Source organism: Melanaphis sacchari, unplaced genomic scaffold, assembly GCF_002803265.2.
Source record: "Melanaphis sacchari strain LSU unplaced genomic scaffold, SCAv2.0 Contig0_pilon_pilon, whole genome shotgun sequence".
Taxonomy (NCBI): Eukaryota; Metazoa; Arthropoda; class Insecta; order Hemiptera; family Aphididae; genus Melanaphis; species Melanaphis sacchari.
The window spans coordinates 15,885,565-15,910,376 of NW_020270366.1; the positions used below are offsets into that span (position 1 = coordinate 15,885,565).

Here is a 24,812-nt window from a genome sequence, read left to right on the forward strand (position 1 = left end):
ATTCCTTAAAAATTAAATTATTTTATAAATTAAATAAAGGACAATAATTATATATTTATATCTGCATATTATTATGTAGATTACAAAAAAAAATTGGAAATTATTTTATTCTACTCGTTCTTATAAAACCAAACATATTGTGTACATTTTAAATCAAACAAAAGTGTAGGCTAAACATTTTTTTTTTTTTTTAATAATTTATTTATTATTTAATACTGTCTAAGTCAAAATTAATTATTTCTATTAATTTAAATTTATAAGAAAAAGGAATTGGAACTGTAACATAAAAGTTTTAAATTTATGAGTACGCGTATTCTTTATAATTAAACACATTAATGTTGGAATTAAATGCACCTATGTTTAACAATAAATTAGTTTTGTTTATTAATCGTATAACTTAGAATTATATTTGTGTTTACATGGCAGATGACATTTTAATAATATTTACTGAGTACAAAAAATACAGCAAATACAAAACTAGAAAAAAATATTGAGATTTATACAGTTAAAAATTCGTTTTATTATACAAACTATTAAATATTTTATAGTTTAAATTTAATAAGTTTATCTTGTCGAAATAAACAATATAAAAAATATCAGAATACAGGTAAAGTAATAAATATTAAAATATTAAAAAGAATGAATACATAAATAATTTAAATTTAGTGTTGGACTTTTTATGTTAACATTTTTTAAATTTTCAAATTTAAAATAAGTTGCAAATTTTTATTATTAAATGTTCAAACTTCAAATGCTGAAATGCTTATAAAATATGTCATAAGTCATAACAATAAACTGTGCATATGTATTTATACACACCTAAAAACCACTTATACGTTGGATCTTGTAAAAAAAAACTAAAAACAAATTAAAAATCTTAAGTACCCATAAAAATAATTTAAAAAATCCAAAATATTTTTAAAATTATGTCTGTATATTCCATAAATAATGCAAATATAAACAATTAGTGTAAACTCAAATAATTTGGTTATTTGTATTTGAGTCACACAAAATAAAAAACAAAAGCTGTCTAAAACTGGTTTTGCCCAAAAATTGCAATTTTTCCTTAATGAATTTTTTAGTTTTTTCCGACATCTTTAAAAACTGTTGAGAAATTTTTACTTATTTTATAATTTTTTAGAATATAATCCATTTTTTAATGTTTTAAAAAATGATGATGACAAAAAATATCATTTTTTATTATCAATTCTTTGTTCCATGCTTCACTAAGAATCTAAAAAAGTTCGGGTAAACCATTACTTTATTTTTTATAGAGTTCCAAATGTACATCGAGTCCTTGTCATACTTTCAGTTCCATTGCGAAATACGGATATATCAAACTATAAATTTGATTTCAATAATTAATCATTGTGTACACAAACGATAATAAAATTAATTCTGAGCAAAGATTGTTTATAAAACTGTACATATGTATATTTCTAATTTCTATGGATATTTTAAATTTTGTGATATATAATATATATATATTTTTTTTTTTTTTTGGAACAAATGTTCTTTAGAAAAAATGGTTTTTAGTAACAAAATATGATATTTCGTCTTTATCAGTGTCTAGTGTTGGCAACTTGGAAATAATCTTTTTTCTTTCTTTCTTTTCCAACTCGAAACCCGTAACGTGTTGAGTTTGTGATTTAAAAAGTTTAACTTCCGAAATAATTATTACTTCGGACAAACGTAACACGTTAGAAAACACATCAAAATACACAATGGCTGCCGTTGACTTAAAAACTCCACAAGGCGTACAGTTCCTCGAAAACTACTTGAGCCAGAAAAGTTACATTGTTGGGTAAGCGGCTAACCTAAAAACCATGAGTACTCATTACTCATCCGGTGTACTTGAGCTTATGTATATTATTCTATGATACACACGTTTCAGATATGAACCATCCAAAGCCGACGTTGATACTTTTGCTGCGATTCAAGCACCCCAGGCCAAGACTCCTAATGTGCTCAGGTGGTACAACCACATCAAGTCGTTCACTGAGAAAGAGCGCACCCAGTTCCCAAACAAAAAAGCTGAGTTTTCAGTGTCTTCGGCTAATGCTGCAAAACCGGCAGATGACGATGATGACGATGTAGATTTGTTCGGTTCTGATGATGAAGATGTACTTATTGCATTTTTATATAATATATTAAATACCTACCTTTTATTAATTTATTGCTTTAGTAATAACTTTGATTAGTATACTTTTGCTTCTGTGGTACAAATCATTTTTTTTTTTTTTTGAGAGGGGCAAATTTAGAAATTAACTAGCCAACATCCACTTACCATCATTAACTAATAATTAAAAATATTTTTATTTTTTTTTCTTAATAAACAATTCTAGTATATTCAATTTTTCCAAAAAAAATAGACACATTAGTAAGATATATCACAAAATTATTTATTTTCCAGGGGAAATGCACTCCTGTCTTCAAAGATTTTTTCTGTTAGTTGGTGTATCTTTGTGCTACATTCATGTGATACTTATGCTAAAATTTTAAAAACATTGATCTTAGAATGCACAAATCTATTAAAATGTGACTCTCAAGTTAATTTAATTATAGTGAGACGTTAAAGTTAATAAATAATCAAGTTAAATCTATCATCACAAATGAAAACATTTTAAATACTACCCTTCTACATTTTTCCTTCAATTTAACTTAAATTGTATTGTTACATTTTTTAATGATAACAACAACTACTATTTTGTATGTTGTTTCAATTGATAATGTGTTTTCCAGGATGAAGAAGCAGAACGTATCAAACAAGAAAGACTAAAGGCTTATGCTGAAAAGAAAGCCACCAAAAAAGTAATTATCGCCAAGAGTAGCATTGTACTTGATGTTAAACCATGGGATGATGAAACCGATATGAAACAATTAGAAACACAAGTCCGATCCATTAACATGGATGGTTTAGTGTGGGGAGCTTGTAAGTGTTATATTAATATAATATCTAAAATTTATATTTATTATTATTTCGTTGTATTACAGCAAAATTAGTCGAGATTGCTTTTGGTATCAAGAAGCTTCAAATTATGTGTATTGTAGAAGATGATAAAGTATCTGTCGATGCTCTTACAGAAACCATTCAAGAGTTTGAAGATTATGTTCAATCTGTGGACATTGCTGCATTCAACAAAATTTAAGATATTTTAATTTTTAGATATTTGTCAATTTACTTCAGAAACATGAAAATATAAAGCCAATTAATTTTTAACTAATAAAATTTGTATCATTATTTTATTTTTTTGATTATTTGTCATTCACAGATAATCAAATAAATTGCAATAACAGTAATCTTAAACGCTAAATTCTAATTATCCTTTAAACTAAAAGTATATTTTTCTTAATTTACAGTTTTAATTAAAAAAAATGCAATTTATTATAAATAATATTACAAAAAATATTGCATTTTTATTAATATGAGTCACCTATCAATGTAATGGTATCATAAATCATAATAAGAAATTTTATAACCATATTATAGGTTTACACAAATTTAAAAAAAAATAAGAAACTTATGCGATTCATGTATCATAACTTAATTTTTGTGTGTGAAAAGTTCTTTCTGAATTAAGTCTCGATTTTTCACATGGAAGATAATTTTGAATTGAGGTGAAATTAAAGGTTCTAGTATATTATATTTAAGTTGGAATGTGAAGGCATAAGTGTATTGCTGTGTCATCATTGTAAGTGACTATCAGTGTATTTTTAAAGATGGAAATATTAACTATGTAAATGCTGTAGAAATATGGGGATAAATTGCTTTCTTTAAGTATTGCTCAGATTTGGAATTCTGAGTAGAGGGAATTCCTTTGGCAGACAAGGAATGAAGGTCTTTGTAGATACAATTTATTTAATAAGAAGAGTGGAGCTGGAAGAAAGTTACTTAATTTAAAGAGTAAGCCCTTAAGTCATTCCGGGTCAAAAGTTTGTAATACATCTATGAATACTCTCGAGCAAATTTTTTGTTCTCAAATTATGAAACTATTTTGTCAAAATTTTGTAAATCTAGAGAGTTAAAGAGTGTCTTTCTCTAAATCCAAATTTAGTATTTTAAATAATTTTTTGAGACTTAAAGGTGGGTCTGATTCATTTTAGCATTTTTTTTTTTTAAATAATTTTCTATCACATAAAATAAGACTTATTGATCTGTATCAGGAATATTCATTTTTTAGTTCGTTCTTTGTTGAGTTTGTGTGTAAGGATGATACAGATAATTGTCATATTGAATGGAAGTAAGATAATCTCAACAATTTAAATATATGGGAAAAGTATAAATGATTTTTTTAGAAGATACTTGAGTACCTTATTTGTTATTTTATCGTGTCCCACTGAGATGTCTTCGTGTCTTTGCCCCTTAGCTCAGGAGTTATAAATTATAATATTTCAGATAGGTGTCTCCCAAAAGTGTTAGTTTTTAAATAGGTATCCGAAAAAGCAAGTATAACATCTATTCTGCTTTTATAAATTAAAAGGATGATCTTTTATTTTTAAAAAAATTTTGTTGGTTAGGTTAGAACCCACCTTGAGAACTCAAGAACTAGTATTTTTTTAAATAAATCAAATTTATAGTTCCGACATTAAGAGTTAAGTTTAGAAAGTTATTTGTGATTATACGTTGGGGTTTTTTACAATATTTCAATTTATTTTAAAATAAGATAATATCACTAAATAAGCATTCCTAAATTATAATACAAAATATATGTATTATGTAATATCTACATAACTTACATAAAAATTAATATAAGTTATAACATAAAAAAAGACAAAGTACAATCATAGATAATGTTTGGAACTTTAAAATTGAAAGCAGGTTAGGTTTTTAAATAGTTTCTAGAAATTTAAATTAGATAACATGTTGTGTTAAGGTAATTTTATATCAGTTATATATTTAAAATTTAAAGTAAAATGTCTACAAACATCAAAAATTAAATATATAGAATAAAATCAAAAAATTAAATTAAAATTAAAAATAGCTAATAGTACTATGTGTGATGTGTCTTACTTATATTGGATGTACACAAAGAGTAATTAATAATTATTCTTAATATAAAATAATGATTATTACATAAGCTATTAACATTTTTAAAAATATTCAACAACTTAGATTTAGTTTAAATTTAGTTTGTGTTATATATTGAAAAAATGTCATTCTGTATACTTTATATCTAAGTAGTAAGTACCTACATATTAAGAAACCTAGTAGGAGGTACCTATAGTTCAGAAAAAAAATGGAAAACTAGTTTCCCTGCAGTTGTCAGTTTAAACAAAAGCATCATGTGCAGTTATTAATGAAAGTAGGTAATTTAATTTAAGTCTGAATAACATTGGTAGTATACAAATAAAGGCTAATGGGCTATATTCTACTTTAATTTTTTAAATCAACTACTACCTGTATAATTTCATATCTATAATTACTAAAAGAACGCAACAAAATAACGCTGATGTAAGTGTATATAAAATTTAAATATATATATAATTATACAAATCAAATACTTATTACCACTGATTATTCTATAATCAATGTTATTACCTACCATTAAATTAATATTTTTAAAGATAACTAATTTAGTTAAGTTATAACTAAAGGCTTTTTTTTCTAGATTCATACAAAGAAGTAAAAAACAAGTAGTTAAGTAACAAACAATTGTACTTGTTACAGATGAAAGTGTCACATAAACATAACGTCAATACACATATTTTAACAAAGATAGGCACACAATATTTCAGAAACTCAGAAATCAAATTACCAGATTTCTTATTCACTTATTTTCATATCATGTTTATTGTTTTAGGATTAGGTCAAACAGTCTTATTATTTATAATTTATCATTAATTCGCCGTCGTGCATACCACAAACATAATATTATAATACGTTTATAGTGCACACAGCAATATAGAATGTTTGTTATTTAGCAATCTTAGCATGGACTCTAATCAGTCTAATCGTTTAATCTCTATGGCAATGGGCAATGGCATTAAACTAATTAAACCACAGCTTAAACTTATAGACGGAGCAAGCTTGTAGTTTCTTCGATAAACATTAAACGGTGGCTGCGCTGCACATATGGTTCTATACTTTGCGCATAATGATAATATGCGTAGGGCAAATCAGGTTGTGCTAACATCAGGACGTCTATGCCGTTTAATTTCTATGGCACACAGTTAAATGTATTTAATATTATATATATACATTATTTTCTTCAATAACCTCAAAATTTTATCGTTATCATAACTCGTAAGACGTGCAGCTTCAAGCTTGGAAGTAAGTAGTATTGTAGAATATTCAATGTAGTTGTACCTTGTACTGAAAATAACTTAACATCAATTTAAACTATTTTTGTTCAAATGAATAAACAATAAACAGTAGCAACATATTTTTACACTTTTACAGTATACACGACCTCAAATCACACAAGTGCTCAGATTTTTTCTAGAGAACAACGCAATCAAGTCGAAGTAAACAAGTCGTATCGTGACCATGTCGGAACCGGCAAGGAAACGAGGAGTACTAGCCGGCGGTGAACCGAGCACCAGTAGTGATTCAAGCACCAGCAGTGAATGGACCACCGATGATGATTCGAGCACCATTGAATCCAACGATTCCGATGACAATAATGATGATTTGGTTTCGGTAAATATTTATTAATAACCCATAAAAGTTTTAAATCATAGGATTAAACATGTATTACGATTTATAAATTATAGTATTTCGTATCATTAACACTGTCGTACAATTGGTTAATAAGCCTAACATTAAAATTGACTTTCTGACAAAACCAATGAAAATATTAGGTAAATTCGGTCCCCAGATTACCATTAAACCAGCCTCCCAGTTTCGGTATAGTAGGGATTAATAAAATGATTGTAGATTTAAATCCAGCAATTTTTGACGAAAAAATAAATTAATTTAATTGTAGACAACCATTAATCATGCAACATCAAATATGCATTGTAAAAAGTTAATTTGTTAAATTGTAATTTATACAATAATTCAGGACCGAATAACAGTTGGTCTATTCACAAGTTATTGATTCCCAGTACAAATTTACAATCACTGAGAATAGTTTCTATTAGTTCACCAAAATATATTAAATATTTATACAATATTCGATCCTCATAAAGCAGTTTCATTGTTTCAATATTATTATTTGTATATTTTATTTGTAATTAAAATTGATAAAGCGAAGAACTTTCTAATTTTGTCATATAAATGTAAAATACATTTTAGATCTGTTTTAAAAAACATGTAAATTGGTACTACTTATAAATATTATCTCCAAACACGCATTCAGTTTTGTATATACTGGTGTTTACTAATATTGTATTAATTTTATTTCAGTCTGTACTTAATGTTGAATTTGAAGGGCGCAATCCACAATTCTCAGATTTTCCTGGCGTTAAACAGTTATTACAACAGCTGTTCTTAAAAGCTCCTGTGAACCTGTCTGATTTATCTTCAAGACTGATTACTCAACCTGGCATTGGCTCAGTGATCAAGGTATTTAATAATACATTATGATGCACATATGTTGTCTCCGCAGTCTCATAAACTGTACAACATAGTAAACTTATGACGTACAATTCAAATCTTATGTTATTAGTAAAAAAGTTGATTAGTCTATTTTTAAACTTAAAGGTAAAGACATTATCTGTGTTTTTTAGTAAAGTTACATACTCACAAAATTAGAACTGCTGAACAAAGATGTAGTATGTTGTACAGTTGTAAGACAGAGACTGCACTTCTGGGAATAGTGTCCTGTTAAATGCAAAGCTAATTATATAATGTTTAATACATAATATGTATTAAGGTATTATTATATTTATTATAAGGTTATCTTAGTCTTAAAACAATATACTTAATATTCTTTATAGGTTTTATGAAATTAAAATATTCTGAAAATATTATTATTTTACGTTATGTTCCCTTATAGTAAATTTCAAAGTTTTAATTTCATCTCTGGTAAGTCGCTCAATGCCTACCAAAAAAAAACAATTATTCTTCTTACTCAAAAATCAAAAAAATCTTAACATCCAAAAATATTGCTCTAAAAAAAATTTATTTATTCCTACTCTAGTATTGTACTTTTCTAACCACTCAATACATTAGGTGTTAGAGTGTAATTCTTTAAAGAAGAAACAAAACTTGATTACAAATATCTTCACAACAGTTAAATTACCGACTTAAATTCACCTAAAAAAATGTTGTGGTCTGTAATTTGTGCATTAATTCTTCCAAGACATCTTAAATGAAAATGGCATCAAAACTCACTTAAAAAAAAGCTAAAAAAATTTTCCCTTCCTCCCAAAAATAAAAAAATTAAAATAACCAAAATTGTTGTAACTATCAGCTACTTTCGTTAAACAATTCATATAGACAAATTTTTCTCAATTAAAATTGTTTATTTTTCCTATAAACTGATTTTAAATATATTGAAAAATAAACAAAACTTTGTGATGTAGCAAGTTCATGATGATGATGATGACGACGACGAAGATGATAATAGCATTGTTGATGTTAACCAAGTATACGGAATAACTACAATTCTCAATATTTCACAGAAGGTATAGTCATTGATGTTCTAATTTCATAACCCAACACTTTTTCTGGAGCATTTTTTGTGTTTCATTTTTACTATTAAAATATTTTATGTATGTTATAGACAAGTGAATGTGTAGAAAATTTACACAAACTTATGTTGGACTTGAGCAACCAATTTAGTGATAGTGACACAACACGATTTGTAAACGGATTGTTGAGTGATGATACAAAACAAGTTGGGTTGTTAATAAATGAAAGATATGTTAACATACCCCCTCCTATTTCTGTGCCATTATTTCATGCTATCCGGTATTATTATATTTAATTGACAAATAAAAATAATATTCTATTTTCTCTTTTCTTATTTTTGTCTCTTATCATAGAAAATGTTTATTATTTAGTAGAATTTTATTTTATTCTTAATTTAAAATGAGTTATGTTTCAAAAACTGTATTGTATTTAATTGTTAAATAATATGTAATAAATATGATTTCAGGAAGGAATTATTCAGTTTAAAACCTAAAGACTCGTCATATAATTTTGATTATCTTATTTTGATAAGCAAAATATATAAAGCGAAGAAAGATAAAAAGGAAAACAAAAGTTTTGAAGGCGCCACTGTATTTTGGTCAAATGCTGAAGAAGAGTTCTTTGATGATGTACATAAATAATGAAACGAAAATATGATTTATTTGATGTATATAATATTGAACATTATTTTATTTGTTTTTCAGGCAGCAGATTACAAGTTTGAGTTTTGTGTGCAAAATGACAAGGGTACTGGTCTGGCAGGTAACTGGGTAGAATCAGATCCTGAAATGGTCCCATTTAGACGTGTTCTGATTTTCACTATGGAAAAATTCCTTTCGGTAACTAACACACTGGCATCTTTTTTGGAGCCTGCAGGTACTGTTTACAACAGTGCATATAAGCCTGGATCTATATGAAGACTAATCTATTGTTTATAACAATATATTTATACATTTTTTTTATCAAGTTGAATTAAATTGGGTTGTATTTTTTTTTTCAAAGTAATCTAATGGCATTAAAAAAAAAAAAAAATTATAATACAATTTTGACAACTTTTCTTGTATATTATTATTAATGTTAAGTTATATTCAAGAAGAAAATACATTATTATTAGAGAGTATTTAATGACTATTTTCTGTTAATATTAATGCCTTTATTGTCATTCCTATTAAAAGTTTTTTAACAACTCAATAAATATCTTTATTTCTAAAGAAAAAATGATTCGAGTTTTAGAAAAAACTATTCTCTGAAATCTTGAAATGCAATTTTCCCTGGAAAAGAATATTATAATAAATTAAATGTTTATTATTGAGTAAAATATAATTAGCATACTTCATGACAGGAGTTAATATTGAGTTTTTTTAGAGCAGTGGTTCCTAGCCAGGAGGAAGTTTAGATAATACACTAGGGCATTATAGTAATGATGAAATAATGATAATTTTGTTAAAATAATTATCAGTATTAATAGTATTATACAATGTGAGACATGCTTTCCACACTTTCATTAATAAAAAGTTACAAGAAATTGGTTAGATATAGAAATTACACATCAAAAATATCCCCTCAAGAAAATAATAATCTCAAATTTCATATTAAATTAATTTTATTTATAAAATTGTATTCAAAAATATAAAAATAATATTAATTACTAAGTTGATTTATATTTTTAATATGACAAAAAAAAAATAAATAAGTCATTAGTTATCTTGTAAGATTTATTTTTATAGTTGATAAAAAAAGAACCGCTTAAACTGTAATTTAATGGTTATATGATATTTTTGAAATTTACAATGGGGGGGGGGCGTTGAATAAAAAAAGTTGAGAACTACTGTCTTAAAGGATCCTGCTGTTTGAAAAATAAACATAAAGGTCTAAAACACCTTTCTGGTTATTCATTAACCATTTATTTCCCTCCGCAGTTGAGAGTGCAACTTTGGATTTTAAATCTATGAATAAAAATGAAGGAGAAAAAGGTAGACTATTCCCGTTTCCTATTATTTTTTTTTCTTCTGATCATTAAGGAAATCACTCGAATGTTTTTACTTTCAACCCCTACCCCAAATACCAACTAGATTCAGTTGAATCTAGAACAGTTGCCCTTATAAGCGGTGTAATGACAGACAGGAAAAAACATTGTTAAATTATTTTATATCTGTAGTACGTGTTAATTACTTAAACTTGATACATTTTAGATTCTTATAACATACAACTAAGTAGTTTTTCATTTTGAACACAAATTCTGTAAATTAATACATAATATCCTAGACCCTGGTATATCTACAAGAATAACACGAGTTTAATAAAAGTTTAATTTTAAATACAATTATTTTTCTGCGTTCAATATTAAATAATTAGTTAGTTGGTTTATTTGTTAATTATTACTTATTAGTTATTAGTTATTAATTATCTATTTAATAAAGGTAGCAGTAAAATAATATAAAATTAGTTTTTTATAATTAATAAATATTTTCTTTTGAATAATAAGTCTTAAATATAATAATATAAATGATCATTATTAAATACTCATTAGTCATTATCTGTGTCTTATGGTAAGTAATAATTAAGTTTAACTAATTACTAATTGGGTATTTCATATTAATATTTAAAATTATTTTAAAAAAAAACTAAAAGTAGCTGTTTAATACTCGAGAGCAAACATTTTGTATTTAATTTTTGTTATAGGCAATTATTTCTTCTATTTCGTTTAAATCATCGGTTATAAACATTTTTAATTCATTAGACCTTAACTTTACTTTTTATTCTAACTTGATAATTAACAACGAAAAACATATATATCAGTTAATTGGTTACTAGCACAGTAGGTGCTTACTAGTTACTACCTACCTATATTTACTCGCAGTTCTTTCAACACAAAACAACGAATATAGCGGATATTTAACAATAACGGTATATATCCTGAAATCCTAATCCTGATAATGATGAGTGATGACAAATGAATCGAATTGAAATTGACTATAATCCTATCTTATTATGAGCGGCAGCAAAGTGCAAAGTTCATAAATCATAAATCATCGATAGCTCATGCTTTGATGCTAGGGAAAAAAGTGGCACCCAAATTAAATAGCCATAAATGATATATGATATAATATTCTTTTACTATTAATGGATTTATTAACGATTTCGGTACCAGAATTTTACCATGTTTAATCTATGCATAAATCACAGAAATCACAGACTCACATTCGCCGTCGGTCTAATACAGATCTTTATAACTCCATAGCAATAGCCAATAGGGCATGGAATGTATGATTATTGATATATATTTCAACTTTGATTTGCTTTCACAGGCCACAAATACAAATATATCTAAGTGTAAAGCGCTAACCGCACAAAATCAAAACGTGATTTATTAAAAATTATTTTTAATTCTAGAGTTGTAATTGGTTAAACCAACGGTCAGTAACTAGCAGACTGCTGTCTGAATCCGGACCGAGTTGGGCAGAATACTAGCTGGAACTATCAAAATTCAAAATATCTCAAATCGTAGATTGGGTTATTAATTTATTTTATAGATTTAATAAAGATTTTTTTTTTGCCTGGGCTTAATTTCTTTATTATTTTTAAGTCTGAAATTTTAATACCACGAAAAAAAAAATGACTTAAATAACTTAAAAATCCATTTAAATAAATTCAGCGAAACTTAAAAATAAGAAAAAAAATTTAAAAATAAACTAGAGTACTGTATTTTTTTTTTTTTTTTGTTATACTATATTTATTATACTTGTTTAGTTAAATGTTCTTCTGTTTTTTCTTAATTATTAGCAGAAATAGCTATAATAGCTATGTTAAAATATTTGTTATCGACGATAACTTGTGCTGTATAATTTATTATTTTTACCATCGGTGATTTTTCGGAAGTCTCTTGTTAATCGCAACAATTTTCGTTCATTTTATTATCAAATTGTTAAAAATGCTTAAATATCGTTAAAAAAATGCAAAAAGATGCAAAAAAAAAAACAGTTTAAAATAATTAATATCGCTCAAAATACATTTTATACTTACGAACCAACGTTTCAAAACATCAGAAAAAAGATGTCTTTGCATCAAAATCCCAGCCCTAATTATTTTAATTATCCCACTCTCCAATAGAAATTACTTGCCGAGATTATCTAGTTAGTGGTTACACTAAACAAATATACCTAGATACAATCACAAAAAACAGAATATATAATGGCTGAATGAACATAAATAATTTACATATTTAGTCATGGAATTTATTGAATAAATTTATTTATTTCATTTTCATGATGGGGTATAATATGTTTTTAGGTTTGTTGTTTGATTTATAATATAAATGTATTACCTATATATACCAACTTTAAATACTGACCACAGGGCTTTTAAAAACCCTATGAGTAGGTATTATAACACTAATAATAACCCGAATTTCGTGTTTAAACAACCTACCTAATAACAATAGTAATATTATTAACATAATTATGTCAATACGGTTATCGAAAATCATGGATTTGGCGATCCGGTTAAATAATAAAAGTAGTGGTACAATGTATAATGTATACTACGATATGGGTGTCCCCAAGGGAATAAATTTATTACCTAATTGTAATAATGACAAAACATATTAGTGTATTATAAATAAAATGTATAAAAAAATCTTCATTTATTTTTTAAATTAATTTTTCCCCCCCCCCCCCCCCCCCCAATAGAAAAAAAATCTGAGGACGCCCATGTACTACAAAATCAAGTTCTAAAATAAATAAATACATACTTTCAATTTAGTTTTTTTCGTTTTATGTTAAACGTTTAGTTAATTTATTTAAATCTTGTGTACATATCTAATTCGCTTAATGTAATAGTTGAAAAAAAAAAATTTTGTATAAGTTTAGTGAATAAATAAGTTATACTTTTCTTAAAACTATTACTTAGCTATTTACTAAAATCTTAGTCTGTTCGAAGCAATTTGAATGTATTGATAATCCTTGTATAGTATTGCATTTTAGAATACACGATATATAGTAAGTAAAATATTTTGATCTTGAGCATGATTTTTGGTAACAATTTGGGTCTGATTGATGCTTTTGAAATAAAAAGGTAAATTGCTAAAATATTTAAAACCAGAACAATTTTAACGGAACACAAGTTTTTGACAAAATAGATTTTTTTTTGTTATTCAAAAATAGATTAACCTAAAAACTTAAAATTATACCAAATATATTACTAGTATTAATTATGACTTTATATTCAAAAATGTTGATTTTGGGTATAAAAACTTTAAACTAAGATTTTAGTATAAGTCTTAAGTTTAAATTATTTTGAATTTAAACATTTGTAAAATGTTTATTTCACACAGGTTTAATTACTAAAATTGTTATCTTAGTTAATTTTTACAGGTCATATAAAATATTTTTAACTGACCAATAATATAATAAAAAACAATTATCCAAGTACTTTTATATTTTAATAATAAAGATACAATTCAGATATTATAAATTAGTAAAAAAGTTTGTTTACAAATTAATGGTACAAAATAAAAAAGAAATCCATTTAGGAAATGAGTTCTTAAGTATAATTAGACGTTACAAATTATTAATTAATTAATATAGTAATGTATAACAATACTAACTTAATCGAAGTTTTAATTTAAATGAGTTGCTATAAGCTACAAATACTGGGCATACAGTTGTAAAATTAGGTACTTAATCTAGGCAAAAAAATGTAAATTTGTTTTGATGCAATCTAAATTAAGGACACACTGCACACGGAACACACAAATGTTGAGATTAATCCTAAGTAGTGTCTTATTCGTCCTCTTCATCTTCATTTTCTTCTTTGCTGTCTTCTTCTTCAGCAGATTCCTCCTTTTCTTTTTTGTCACTCTTCTTTGGGCGACCACGTTTACCAGTCTTGCTCTATAAAAGAAAAAGAATAAATAAATTAAATGACTATCATAGTATAATATTAATAAAGTACCTTAGGCTTATCAGTTTTTTTTCCACCGGAAGCTCCAGATTTTGGTGGACGACCTCGGCCTCTTTTTGCTGGAACATCTTCGTCCTTTTTTACAGCATCTTTGTCTTTCTTTTCAACTTCACGCGCCCGCTTCTTGGGTTCTTTAACAGAATCCTAAAGAAAAAAACAAATAAATACAATTTTTAGTATTGCATGGGTCTAAACAAATTAACTACAATAGGATAATTACTTCAGACTTGTCTTTTGCGGGACGTCCACGCCTCTTTTCAACTACAGCTTCTGAATCAGACATCTAAAAATTAAATAATACATTTAATAGTTATACTAGTCATTAAATATTAGCTACAAAAAAAAAAAAAAATAATAATAATAATAATCAATAAGAATAAAGCATTTAGCTGTTTCAAAAATATTTTTTATTAATATTATCATAATATACTATTTAAGTTATATATAAAATTGTTTAATAAAAATTTTCCTATTTGATAGGAAATAAAAAATAAAAAAACTAAAAACCAACAATTAAATTTGTGGTCATGAGAAAACTGTATCAAGAGAAAAAAAAACGCGATAGAAAATGCAGGCAGTCATTACGCCTCAAATAAACAATGAATGTTTGTCGATCGAAGACGTCATTAATATAATTAAAATTTTATATAACAATAATAATAAAACTAGTACCTGGATTGTGGGAAAAAAAACGACGAAGTGTACGAAAATATTAATAGAAATAAAATTAAAAATCCAAACACAAAACGAAACGGACAAGAACTTCAATAAATGAAAAACGCGCACCACTTCCCGCACAAATGCACAATGTAACACACACTCCAGGCAGTCCAGGCATTGGTGGAATCGTAGAGGGGGTTGTTTTATTTATTTTCGTTTAACGTTTTTTCCACCACCGACCAATGAGAGATCGCATAGAAATCGGTTCATTATATTGTTTGGCGTGCACGAGAGACTAACAAATTGGGCAAATCGGAATTCAATATGGAAATGAATAAGATAAATTAACCCCGAAAAGACGCGCGTTACCGTGCGTAGTAAGGGACGCGTAATACTTAAAACGTCAGAAATCGATTACTACGGTGGACTATAACACCACGGCGGGACACCATTACTTATTTTAATTAGCGCGTTTCCAAAAGCCGCTGACCAAGCGGTGATCAAAAACTTATAAAGCCTAAGTCAAAAGTGGACATTATGACGCGCAGAGAATAAGCGGACGTTGGGCGCACAACGGCGTCGTTACCCGCCATTATTCGCGCGCGCGGCACAGCGATTATCGATTGGATTCCGCGCGCCGGTCCCGCCGACAGATAAAAATAATAATAATAAAAAAAAAATTTAAAACACGTCGATGTGTTAATTTTTTTTAATTTAAAAATAAATACTCACTGCTTCGTCTATTGGTTTGAGCGGAAGGTGGCGAGAAATTCGGCCGGAACAGTGAAAAAATCAGTGCGGGACGACTGGAAACGGATATATGACAGCACAAACTTAGGGCCAAGCGCTCGGCAAAACGGTCCGCGGCGAAATAATAACAAAATAAATAAATAAATATAAATGCTGTGCGCTCAACGGTTCGAAAACAACATGTCGACTGTTGACAACAAAAACGCGGCGCGCCATTGGCTGACCGGCCGCCGTGTCCGTTGCGCCGGTAACCCGTTGCTACGTTCTTATAAGTAAACACTAGCCGCCGGACGGACGGTCCCGATAAGTGATAACGATTGATTACTGATAAGAACTGAGGCTCATTCATGTCGAGTGACGTGTCTCTGCGCTGGTATTACGATAGTAACTTTTACTCACATCATTATTATAACATTATACAATTTTCCTCTAGTAGTCTGACGGAAAATTATGAGGTTGTGATTAACGTAAAGAACGATAATATAATTTAAATTTATAACCCGTTGACGATACGTAGTTGGTCTGGCCGTCATCCGTTCTGATTCGTTGTACCATTACACTGGGGACCGTTTTGCCGAGCACACCTCAATGGCGTTCAAACGGGATAAGAAGGAAGAAGAAGATGGTAATAGTTTGTTTCCATTCTGTGCTCAAAGCTTTGTATCTATAGTACACCACACATTACATTGTCTGCATATCTAAGGCCCTGTGCTATTATTATTTTTATTTTTCCCTACTGTTTATCATGCATTACCTACATCTATCTATGTTGTTAAAGTGTAAATAAACAGTTAATCTACTACGGCTGTTCCCACATCATGTATTGTGCATTTTTTTCATATTTTTTTAAAGATAATTCTTAACTGTATAATTCTTCTTTGTTGCCTATCATTTTAATTCAATATTTTCTAACAATCATGTTTAAATGTAAAAGTAAATGTATTTTTAAAGGAGGTAATCCATATCAGAATCTTGAAAAAACCAGTGTTCTCCAGGAAGCAAGGACGTTCAACGACACCCCTGTTAATCCAAGAAAATGCACACATATCCTCACCAAAATATTGTATATGATAAACCAGGTTTGTTGTTTTCTCTTGTGATTACATTTTGTTTTCAAATCAATTTAAAATTAAATATGAAATTAAAGGGTGAACAACTTGGAACAGCTGAAGCAACTGAAACATTCTTTGCTATGACCAAACTATTTCAATCACGTGATATTATATTAAGAAGAATGGTTTATCTTGGAATTAAGGTTAAAGTTTATAGATCATTTTATTTGAATTAATAAATGTAATATTTATTTTAATTATTATTAGGAATTAAGTGGAATAGCAGAAGATGTGATTATTGTAACTTCAAGTTTAACTAAAGATATGACTGGAAAAGAAGATACTTATAGGGCAGCTGCTATTAGAGCGTTGTGCAGTATTACTGATGTATGTATAGTAACATGATAATATACTGTATTAAAACATTTTATTGTATTAATTACTTTTTGTTTAGGTGACCATGTTACAAACAATTGAACGTTATATGAAACAAGCAATTGTTGACAAAAATCCTGGTATTAGTAGTGCTGCTTTGGTAAGCTGTTTACATTTATGTAAAAACACATCGGCTACTGATGTTGTCAAACGTTCACTTAATGAAATTCAAGAAGCTTTAAATTCTGACAAGTATATTGATTTTACTTAATTGTACTTTTATTTTATTTATTTGCTTAATCAATCCTTTTATTACAGTGTTATGGTACAATACCATGCATTAGGATTATTGTTTCACATTCGTAAAACAGATCGTTTAGCTGTTACTAAGTTGGTTGCTAAACTTACAAAAATAAATATGAAATCACCATTTGCTGTTTGTATGTTGGTAAGTAGTTTTTAAAGTAATTATTGTTTTTGATCTTGGTAAAATATTAAAAATAATATTTGTAATTTTTAGATACGAATGGCATGTAAATTATTAGAAGAAGAAACTATTCCACGATCCGAATCTCCATTGTTTGAGTTTGTGGAGTCATGTATTCGTCATAAATCAGAAACTGTAGTATATGAAGCTGCACATGCAATCGTGCATTTAAGTGGCACAGGAGCTAGGCATTTGGCACCGGCTGTGTCTGTGTTACAATTATTCTGCTCATCTGCTAAACCAACACTACGGTTTGCTGCAGTCCGAACACTTAACAAAGTATGTAAAATTAGTTTTCATAAATAGATTAGTTATTCATATTATATATTTATTTTAAGGTGGCAATGGAACATCCAAGTACAGTAACTGCTTGTAATTTGGATCTTGAAAACTTAATTAGCGATTCTAATCGCTCAGTAGCCACTTTAGCTATAACAACTCTATTAAAAACTGGTGCTGAAGCATCTGTAGATCGTCTAATGAAACAAATTGCAACATTTGTTAATGAAATTTCTGATGAGTTTAAAATTGTTGTTGTTCAGGTAATAATTATTAGTTTTGTAACATAAGAAATATTTTTATTAAAAAATATTAAACGTTTAGGCTATACGGGCATTATGTTCAAAATTTCCTCGCAAACACACAGTTTTAATGAACTTTTTGTCTGGTATGCTAAGAGAAGAAGGTGGACTCGAATACAAAGCATCAATAGCTGATACAATTATAGCAATTATAGAAGAAAATCCTGATGCAAAAGAGATTGGTTGGTTGTATTTAGATTATGCGTTTTACAATACTTGCATCTAAATTATAAAATATTGGATTGATGTTAACTATATTCTATTCAAATTAATAAACATATTTGATGGTAACTACTTTTTGTTGGGCGGGATCAAATAATACCAGCTTATCTATCCTGCTGAGTCAATCATCTGTAAGCTGACTGTATTAGGGGAGTCATACATCTGTGTAGCAGTTAACATTCAATTATGTTTCTTAACTTGAACAGAGTATAAGTATAAATGATTGATTTTAAGTTAAATCCCTGTAAACATTTTATGTACTGTGCATTAATGTATAAATGAGCTATAAATTATCTAAATATTTATATTTGATTAGGGTTAGCACACCTCTGTGAGTTTATTGAAGATTGTGAACATACTAGTTTAACAGTTCGTATATTACATTTACTGGGTAAAGAAGGACCTCGCACAAAACAACCATCAAGGTATTTTACAATATTTTTTATCAATATTAATAATAATTTAATTAACAAAATAATCAATTTCAGGTTTATAAGGTTCATTTATAATAGAGTGATATTAGAAGGTGCTGTTGTAAGAGCTGCAGCAGTTGGAGCCATGGCTAAATATGCTGCTAACTGTGCAATGCTTCACGATAGTATAAAAGTACTCTTGAAGAGATGTTGTCTAGATGTTGATGATGAAGTTAGGGATAGAGCTACATTTTATAGTCAATTATTGAGTTCCAATAATCGTCAGTTAATCACTGATTACTTGTCAGAACCCATGCATGTAATATTTACAACTAAAATTTTAATATATTTTTTTATTGACTAATTAAACTTTAAAAAAAAAAAATTGAATAGGTGTCATTGCCAGTTTTGGAAAAGACTTGTCAAGATTATGTTTTAAATCCCACCAAACAACGTATTAATCTAAATGAATTACCAGTTGATATAGTAGTTAAAAATGTTTCTCAAGAGCCAACCAGGAAACAGAATGTTGATAATGTTGTCAAACCAGGTAAATTTCATTATGATATCAAAGTAATAATATATTTTTAATTCAAACATAATTTAGAAAACTGATAAACATAATTATTAAGATGTTAATTATGAAATTTAAATTTAAATTTTATACTTTAAATCAATTACAAAACATAATTTTGTTATTTATTAAGCATATTATTATGTTACTTATTTCTCTCTGATATACATTTTTGGTTTCACTATATATAATTAAAAATGCATATTTTTACTTTTTCAAACTTAGTTGAAGTAATTGTTGAAAATGTGGACGGCCAAAAGCTGCCTAGTCTGGTTGGTTTAGACGCTGGTAAACTTTTCTGTTCCTCTGAACCTTCCATGTTGACTGAACCAGAAACTGAGTATGTTGTGCGGTGTATTAAACATATATTTAATCATCATTTGGTTCTTCAAGTATGTATAGTAATAATTTATTTTTGTTACTTGCTGAGAAATTAACATGTGCAATTTTTAGTTTGAAATCACTAACACATTAGATGACCAAATTTTAGAAGATATTTCTGTGGCATTGGATGTAAGTGAAGGTTTTCAGTATTTAAATGAATTTAAATGTCCTTCAATAAAGTATCAAGAAACTGGCAACGTTTATGTTTATTTAAAATTTCCAGATGATTCAGTTGATGCAATTGGTAAATTTTAAAATATTTTTTGTATTATATAAATTAATATTTTTATTTTTTTATTTTAGCAAGTTTTACTGCCAAAATGAAATTTATTGTTAAGGACTGTGATCCTTTGACTGGTGAAGTTCAAGATGATGGTTATCAAGAAGACTATAGGGTATATATTTTGTGTATATTTATTATAATATTTTATAATGTATAATATTTTAATATTGGATTGGTGTTATTTGTTTTTTTTCTATTATAGTTAGAAGATGTTGAAATGACTCTAAAAGATCAAATGTTAAAAGTAAAAGTAGGAAATTGGGACTCTTTATGGGAGGAAGCTAAGAGTATTTGTTTTGAAGTACAAGAAACTTTTGCATTGCCATTAACTTCTGGAGGTTTATCAGATACTGTCAGTCAAATTATATCATTCCTTGGAATGGCTGCTTCCAATAATTCCGAGAATGTACATCCACCAAATAAATCATCACATGTTGTTAATTTAGCTGGTAAGTTATTTAATTACATTAATGCACTCACGTATTTAAATTATTAATTCTTTTATCAGGTATGATGCGAGGAAACTGTAAAGTTCTTGCACAGGCAAAATTAGCATTATCTGAAAATAGTGTTACCATTCAACTTACTGTACGTTCAATGGATGAAAGAGTGGCTGAACTGGTTGTGTCTACACTCGATTGATTGTTTAATATTATCTTATTCTTTATGTATATTGAAAAAAAGTGTTTGGGTATTGAAACCCATTTTATACATTTTTATTAGTTATATAATATTATCATTTTACACTTAAAATTTTCATAGTTTATGCATACCAATATATGTATTTTAATATTATTATAATTTTTAATAAATTATTAAATATAACTTATGCAATAAGTAGTATTTAAACAGCAATGGCTTATATTTTTTATTAATTTTTTCATTTTATCAAAAAAAATATAATGCAAATAGCCATAATATGGCATAGGTATGTAGTAAATCAATTATAGTAGCTACTAACGATACATTTTTATTCTAGTTTTTCAGACATTCTCTAGCTTAGTATAGCATAGTTACAATGATTAGTATGAATGTCGTAATATATGTATTGTATTTGATCGTTAAGACTGGGACCTTTGTTAATATGTCAGATGACTTGAATGCTTAAATGTATAAAATAATACGTCGATAAGGACGAAAACAAAATATTTTTGTAGGTAGATACTTATTATATCAGCATATTAATTACCTTACTCTGGTAAGGACGGTAGGTATATATGAATGTGTAGGTGTATACTGTATATTATACTTAACATCATGATAGCCCTCGAATATTTTAACTTATGTACATTGTACATATTACATAATGACAGGTCGACACGTCGTTAACGAAATGTATATATTATTAATTATTATGTTGGGAATTTGGGATTAGAATTAACCATTTGGTCGACGTTCTCACCAATTTAATGTATTAAACGGTATGACATTGTATTTGTCCATAATATAAACCGATAATTGTAGACTTGTTGCTTTTGGAAAAACTTACGAGTTAACCAACTACAGTGTCGAGTTCAGAAACCGTGTAAACGAGCGTCGGCGGAATCACCATCGTGATCGATCGTCATAATGTCATCAGCCATCACACACTAGTTCAAAGCAGAAATGAACGAAAACAATTATTACTTATAATTTTAAATTTTTAAATACTTAAGGAATCCGTTATCCGTATACTAGTTCGGAAACGTTTCATGTCGAAATGGAATTAAATCGAATAAAATAGTGTTTTGATGGATTCCGAAGGGTTCGTACGTATATTTTCTAATTCGCATGTCTCAGAACCATACTTTCAAATATTCTGGTTCGACTTTCTATTGTTGTTTTTCACTGAATATTCGAAGTATAATTTTGATCGTAATTAATTAGTGTTTTACTTTAAAGTTAAAACAATTGCCGTACAATTATGGCACAAACTGCTATTAAACCGGTCTAAAGTAGGGTAGGTACACGAACAAAAAACGCGATATAGTAACGCCCTACACAACAACAGCCAACCAACACGTCTTAGTTCTCCTGCTTATATAGGTACGTTCGATCTAAGTTTTGATTTTGGTTTTATTGTCGGGTCGATACTGCGCATTTTCCTTAGTAAAATACGCTTCGGTTCCTGTTGAAAGTCACGAATCCGTTCCGTTCGAACCGGCTGCTCGCGAAAACCTTCAACACAACACCTTTACCCGTCCACGGGTAAACGCGAACCCGGCGGGACTCGACCTTGCGCGTGGCTCACATCACCCGCATGGCGACGACGACCACTATACGGGGCGGCGCGCTGATGTGGCCGACCACGTGTTTCTGGAGCTTGTGCGGTGTGTTCACCGTGGACATGGCGTACAACAGGTTCGACAAGTGGTTCTCGGCGTGGATGCTGGTGTCTAGCGTGCTGAACATAGCCATCACGCCGTGGAGCGTGTGCGTGCTGGACGGCTGGTGCGACGACCAGTTGTCCAGCACTTACCGGCGGCTGTACACCAGGCTGGTGGCGTGCACGTGCCTGGTGTCCCGGGCGGTCATCGTGTACAAGGTGTACAGGCACTTGGCCGGGTTCAGGGACCGGGAACTCGAGTACGAACGCAGCTGGCCAATTTCCAGACCGCGCAGACGTCAGTACCGGGCCTACGCGTCGTACGTGGTCGCCGGTTACCTAGTACTCGTCGTGCCCATAAACCTGTTGCGGCTGTACCTGCTGTACGTGTTCGAGGAGTTTGGCGACGCGAAACTCCTGCTATTCTTCTTCAACATGTACACGCAGAACTGGAGCTTGTGCTGCATGGAGACGCACTACGCCATCCTGTGCTTCGGCATCTACCTGAAATTCCGAGCCATTAATGACGAACTGTCGGCTGTCCGGTCGGACGTCATGGTCAGCAACAGGTACCCGACGGTGCTCCGGTTGTCGTCGTCCACGGCGTTCACGGCCACGGCCGCGTCCGCGTTGCAAGACCCCCGCGGCCGGCCGTTGGAGACGGTCGTCGAGGAACTCAGGGTCAGGCACAGGCTGACGCGCGAGTCGGTCGAACAGCTCAACAGCATGTTCGGCGCCCAACTGGCCCTGTCGCTCATCATCCTGAGCGTGATGATATTGTTTGACATCTACAACGAAGCTTTTCGCGTGGGCACCACGATTTCTAGATCGAAGTTTATCTTTGGTTGGCTTCTCCAATATCTGTACCGGTTTTTCGTAATCGTCATCACGGCACACAGCACGACCCAAGAGGTGAGAGTGAACGATGTCTACAACAACTCGATGTATAATAACAATAATAATAATAATAATAATATATTATTATTATAATGATTAATGAGTATAGGTATAGGATAGGTCATAGGTGTTTTCAGCGAGTATTTAGGTCAGATTTTTACGGTTTGTGGATTTAATAAAGTGAAAAAAAAAATCATAATAATTTTTAAAATGTACCCGACTGGACGGTACTACTGAGTGCCTGCTCTTAAATGTTAATCACCAGTCATTAACCATTATAAGTTATCAAATTTGCTTATTGTACTAATTTTTGTATAGGTTGTAAATTATTTTTAATAAAAAAATATTAAAAAAAAATAAAATGACTTTTTTTTCATTTTTCAAAAGTTTATGCTTTAATATATTTTTCCGAATATATTTTCTAGACTACCAGAACTTTACTTATGTTAAAATACATCGTTAATACGATTGAACTGTAATAATAATACTAACATATTTGTACATTTTTTAGGGTTATAAAACTAAAGTGCTTGTAACAGAAATAAATAATCGGCATTTAAACAATAGTACGAAATATGAGGTCAGTTTATTCATTGTTATATGTTTTAAATATTATTATAATTGATAAATTGGTTCACATGATTTTTTCAGTTGCAATTGTTTTTGAAACAAATGAATCACCAATCAATTGATATAACTGCGTGTGACTGTTTCACTTTAAACGGTCATCTCATCGCTTCGGTAAGTTATTACATCAAGAATTATGTGTTATTAGAAAACTGTATTATTTATTTTATTCCCTAATTATTAAATTACTATAGGATAAGTACATTGCTACTTTTATTTAAAGAATTTCAAATTGTGTAAAAATAAAATAAATATTACCGACTATTTACCAATATTTGTGTAATTATGTTATTTTAGGCCATTGCTGTTGGTACCACGTATCTCTTCGTTTTAATACAATTTCATTTAGAAATTATGCGATTTACAAAAAGCCAAAAATCGTAAATATTTTTAGAAAAAAAAATTTATAGTAAGATAAAATTATGAAAAACATATTTTTAAGTAGATATATAATATTGTGGACTCTATAAAGCTTAAAAATATATCTGAGTACCTATCTATAAACTTACCATAATAATAACAATGTGTGTACCTGTGCTAATAATGAGCAAAAAAAAAAAAAATGAAACAGTATTTGTTATTATATACCGACCAATTATTTACTAAGAAATAACATTATAAATTATTTACTTGTATTTTTAAACAACTTTAACCGAAATATAT

General features: G+C 28.9%; 5 protein-coding genes across 7 annotated transcripts; 4 read left to right on the forward strand and 1 right to left on the reverse strand.

The window, feature by feature from the left end:
* Positions 1–1,599: 1,599 nt before the first annotated feature.
* Positions 1,600–3,212, forward strand: LOC112593486 (elongation factor 1-beta'). The gene is made up of 4 exons (XM_025337882.1): positions 1,600–1,804; positions 1,895–2,123; positions 2,743–2,932; positions 2,995–3,212. The coding sequence occupies exons 1-4, from the start codon at positions 1,725–1,727 to the stop codon at positions 3,147–3,149; spliced, it is 654 nt and encodes a 217-aa protein (XP_025193667.1). The 5' UTR covers positions 1,600–1,724; the 3' UTR covers positions 3,150–3,212.
* A 2,948-nt stretch (positions 3,213–6,160) lies between these two features.
* Positions 6,161–9,584, forward strand: LOC112604424 (protein BCCIP homolog). Of its 2 annotated transcripts, XM_025353478.1 has the most exons (7): positions 6,161–6,271; positions 6,401–6,640; positions 7,349–7,507; positions 8,470–8,571; positions 8,670–8,857; positions 9,045–9,207; positions 9,283–9,584. In XM_025353478.1, exons 2-7 carry the CDS (start codon positions 6,488–6,490, stop codon positions 9,493–9,495), a joined length of 978 nt encoding a protein of 325 aa, XP_025209263.1. In that variant the 5' UTR covers positions 6,161–6,271; positions 6,401–6,487; the 3' UTR covers positions 9,496–9,584. The 2 variants fall into 2 exon arrangements, with proteins under 2 accessions (XP_025209263.1, XP_025209255.1); XM_025353470.1 differs by lacking the exon at positions 6,161–6,271 and having other exon boundaries at positions 6,278–6,640.
* A 4,700-nt stretch (positions 9,585–14,284) lies between these two features.
* Positions 14,285–16,086, reverse strand: LOC112595754 (core histone macro-H2A.2-like). 2 transcript variants are annotated; one of them, XM_025341096.1, is made up of 4 exons: positions 15,932–16,086; positions 14,760–14,822; positions 14,531–14,683; positions 14,285–14,469 (listed from the first exon to the last, which is right to left on the reverse strand). In XM_025341096.1, the coding sequence occupies exons 2-4, from the start codon at positions 14,820–14,822 to the stop codon at positions 14,359–14,361; spliced, it is 327 nt and encodes a 108-aa protein (XP_025196881.1). In that variant the 5' UTR covers positions 15,932–16,086; the 3' UTR covers positions 14,285–14,358. The 2 variants fall into 2 exon arrangements, with proteins under 2 accessions (XP_025196881.1, XP_025196969.1); XM_025341184.1 differs by lacking the exon at positions 15,932–16,086 and adding an exon at positions 15,212–15,256.
* Positions 16,087–16,537: 451 nt separating this feature from the next.
* LOC112595664 (coatomer subunit gamma-2) lies at positions 16,538–21,035 on the forward strand. The gene is made up of 17 exons (XM_025340985.1): positions 16,538–16,574; positions 16,901–17,028; positions 17,097–17,204; positions 17,269–17,388; positions 17,456–17,628; positions 17,695–17,824; positions 17,897–18,142; positions 18,202–18,405; positions 18,467–18,626; positions 18,983–19,091; positions 19,155–19,398; positions 19,473–19,629; positions 19,879–20,045; positions 20,107–20,281; positions 20,341–20,432; positions 20,523–20,769; positions 20,829–21,035. The coding sequence occupies exons 1-17, from the start codon at positions 16,538–16,540 to the stop codon at positions 20,960–20,962; spliced, it is 2,631 nt and encodes an 876-aa protein (XP_025196770.1). The 3' UTR covers positions 20,963–21,035.
* Positions 21,036–22,315: 1,280 nt separating this feature from the next.
* LOC112598749 lies at positions 22,316–24,533 on the forward strand. The gene is made up of 4 exons (XM_025345343.1): positions 22,316–23,537; positions 24,034–24,102; positions 24,174–24,263; positions 24,447–24,533. Exons 1-4 carry the CDS (start codon positions 22,560–22,562, stop codon positions 24,531–24,533), a joined length of 1,224 nt encoding a protein of 407 aa, XP_025201128.1. The 5' UTR covers positions 22,316–22,559.
* Positions 24,534–24,812: the final 279 nt, after the last annotated feature.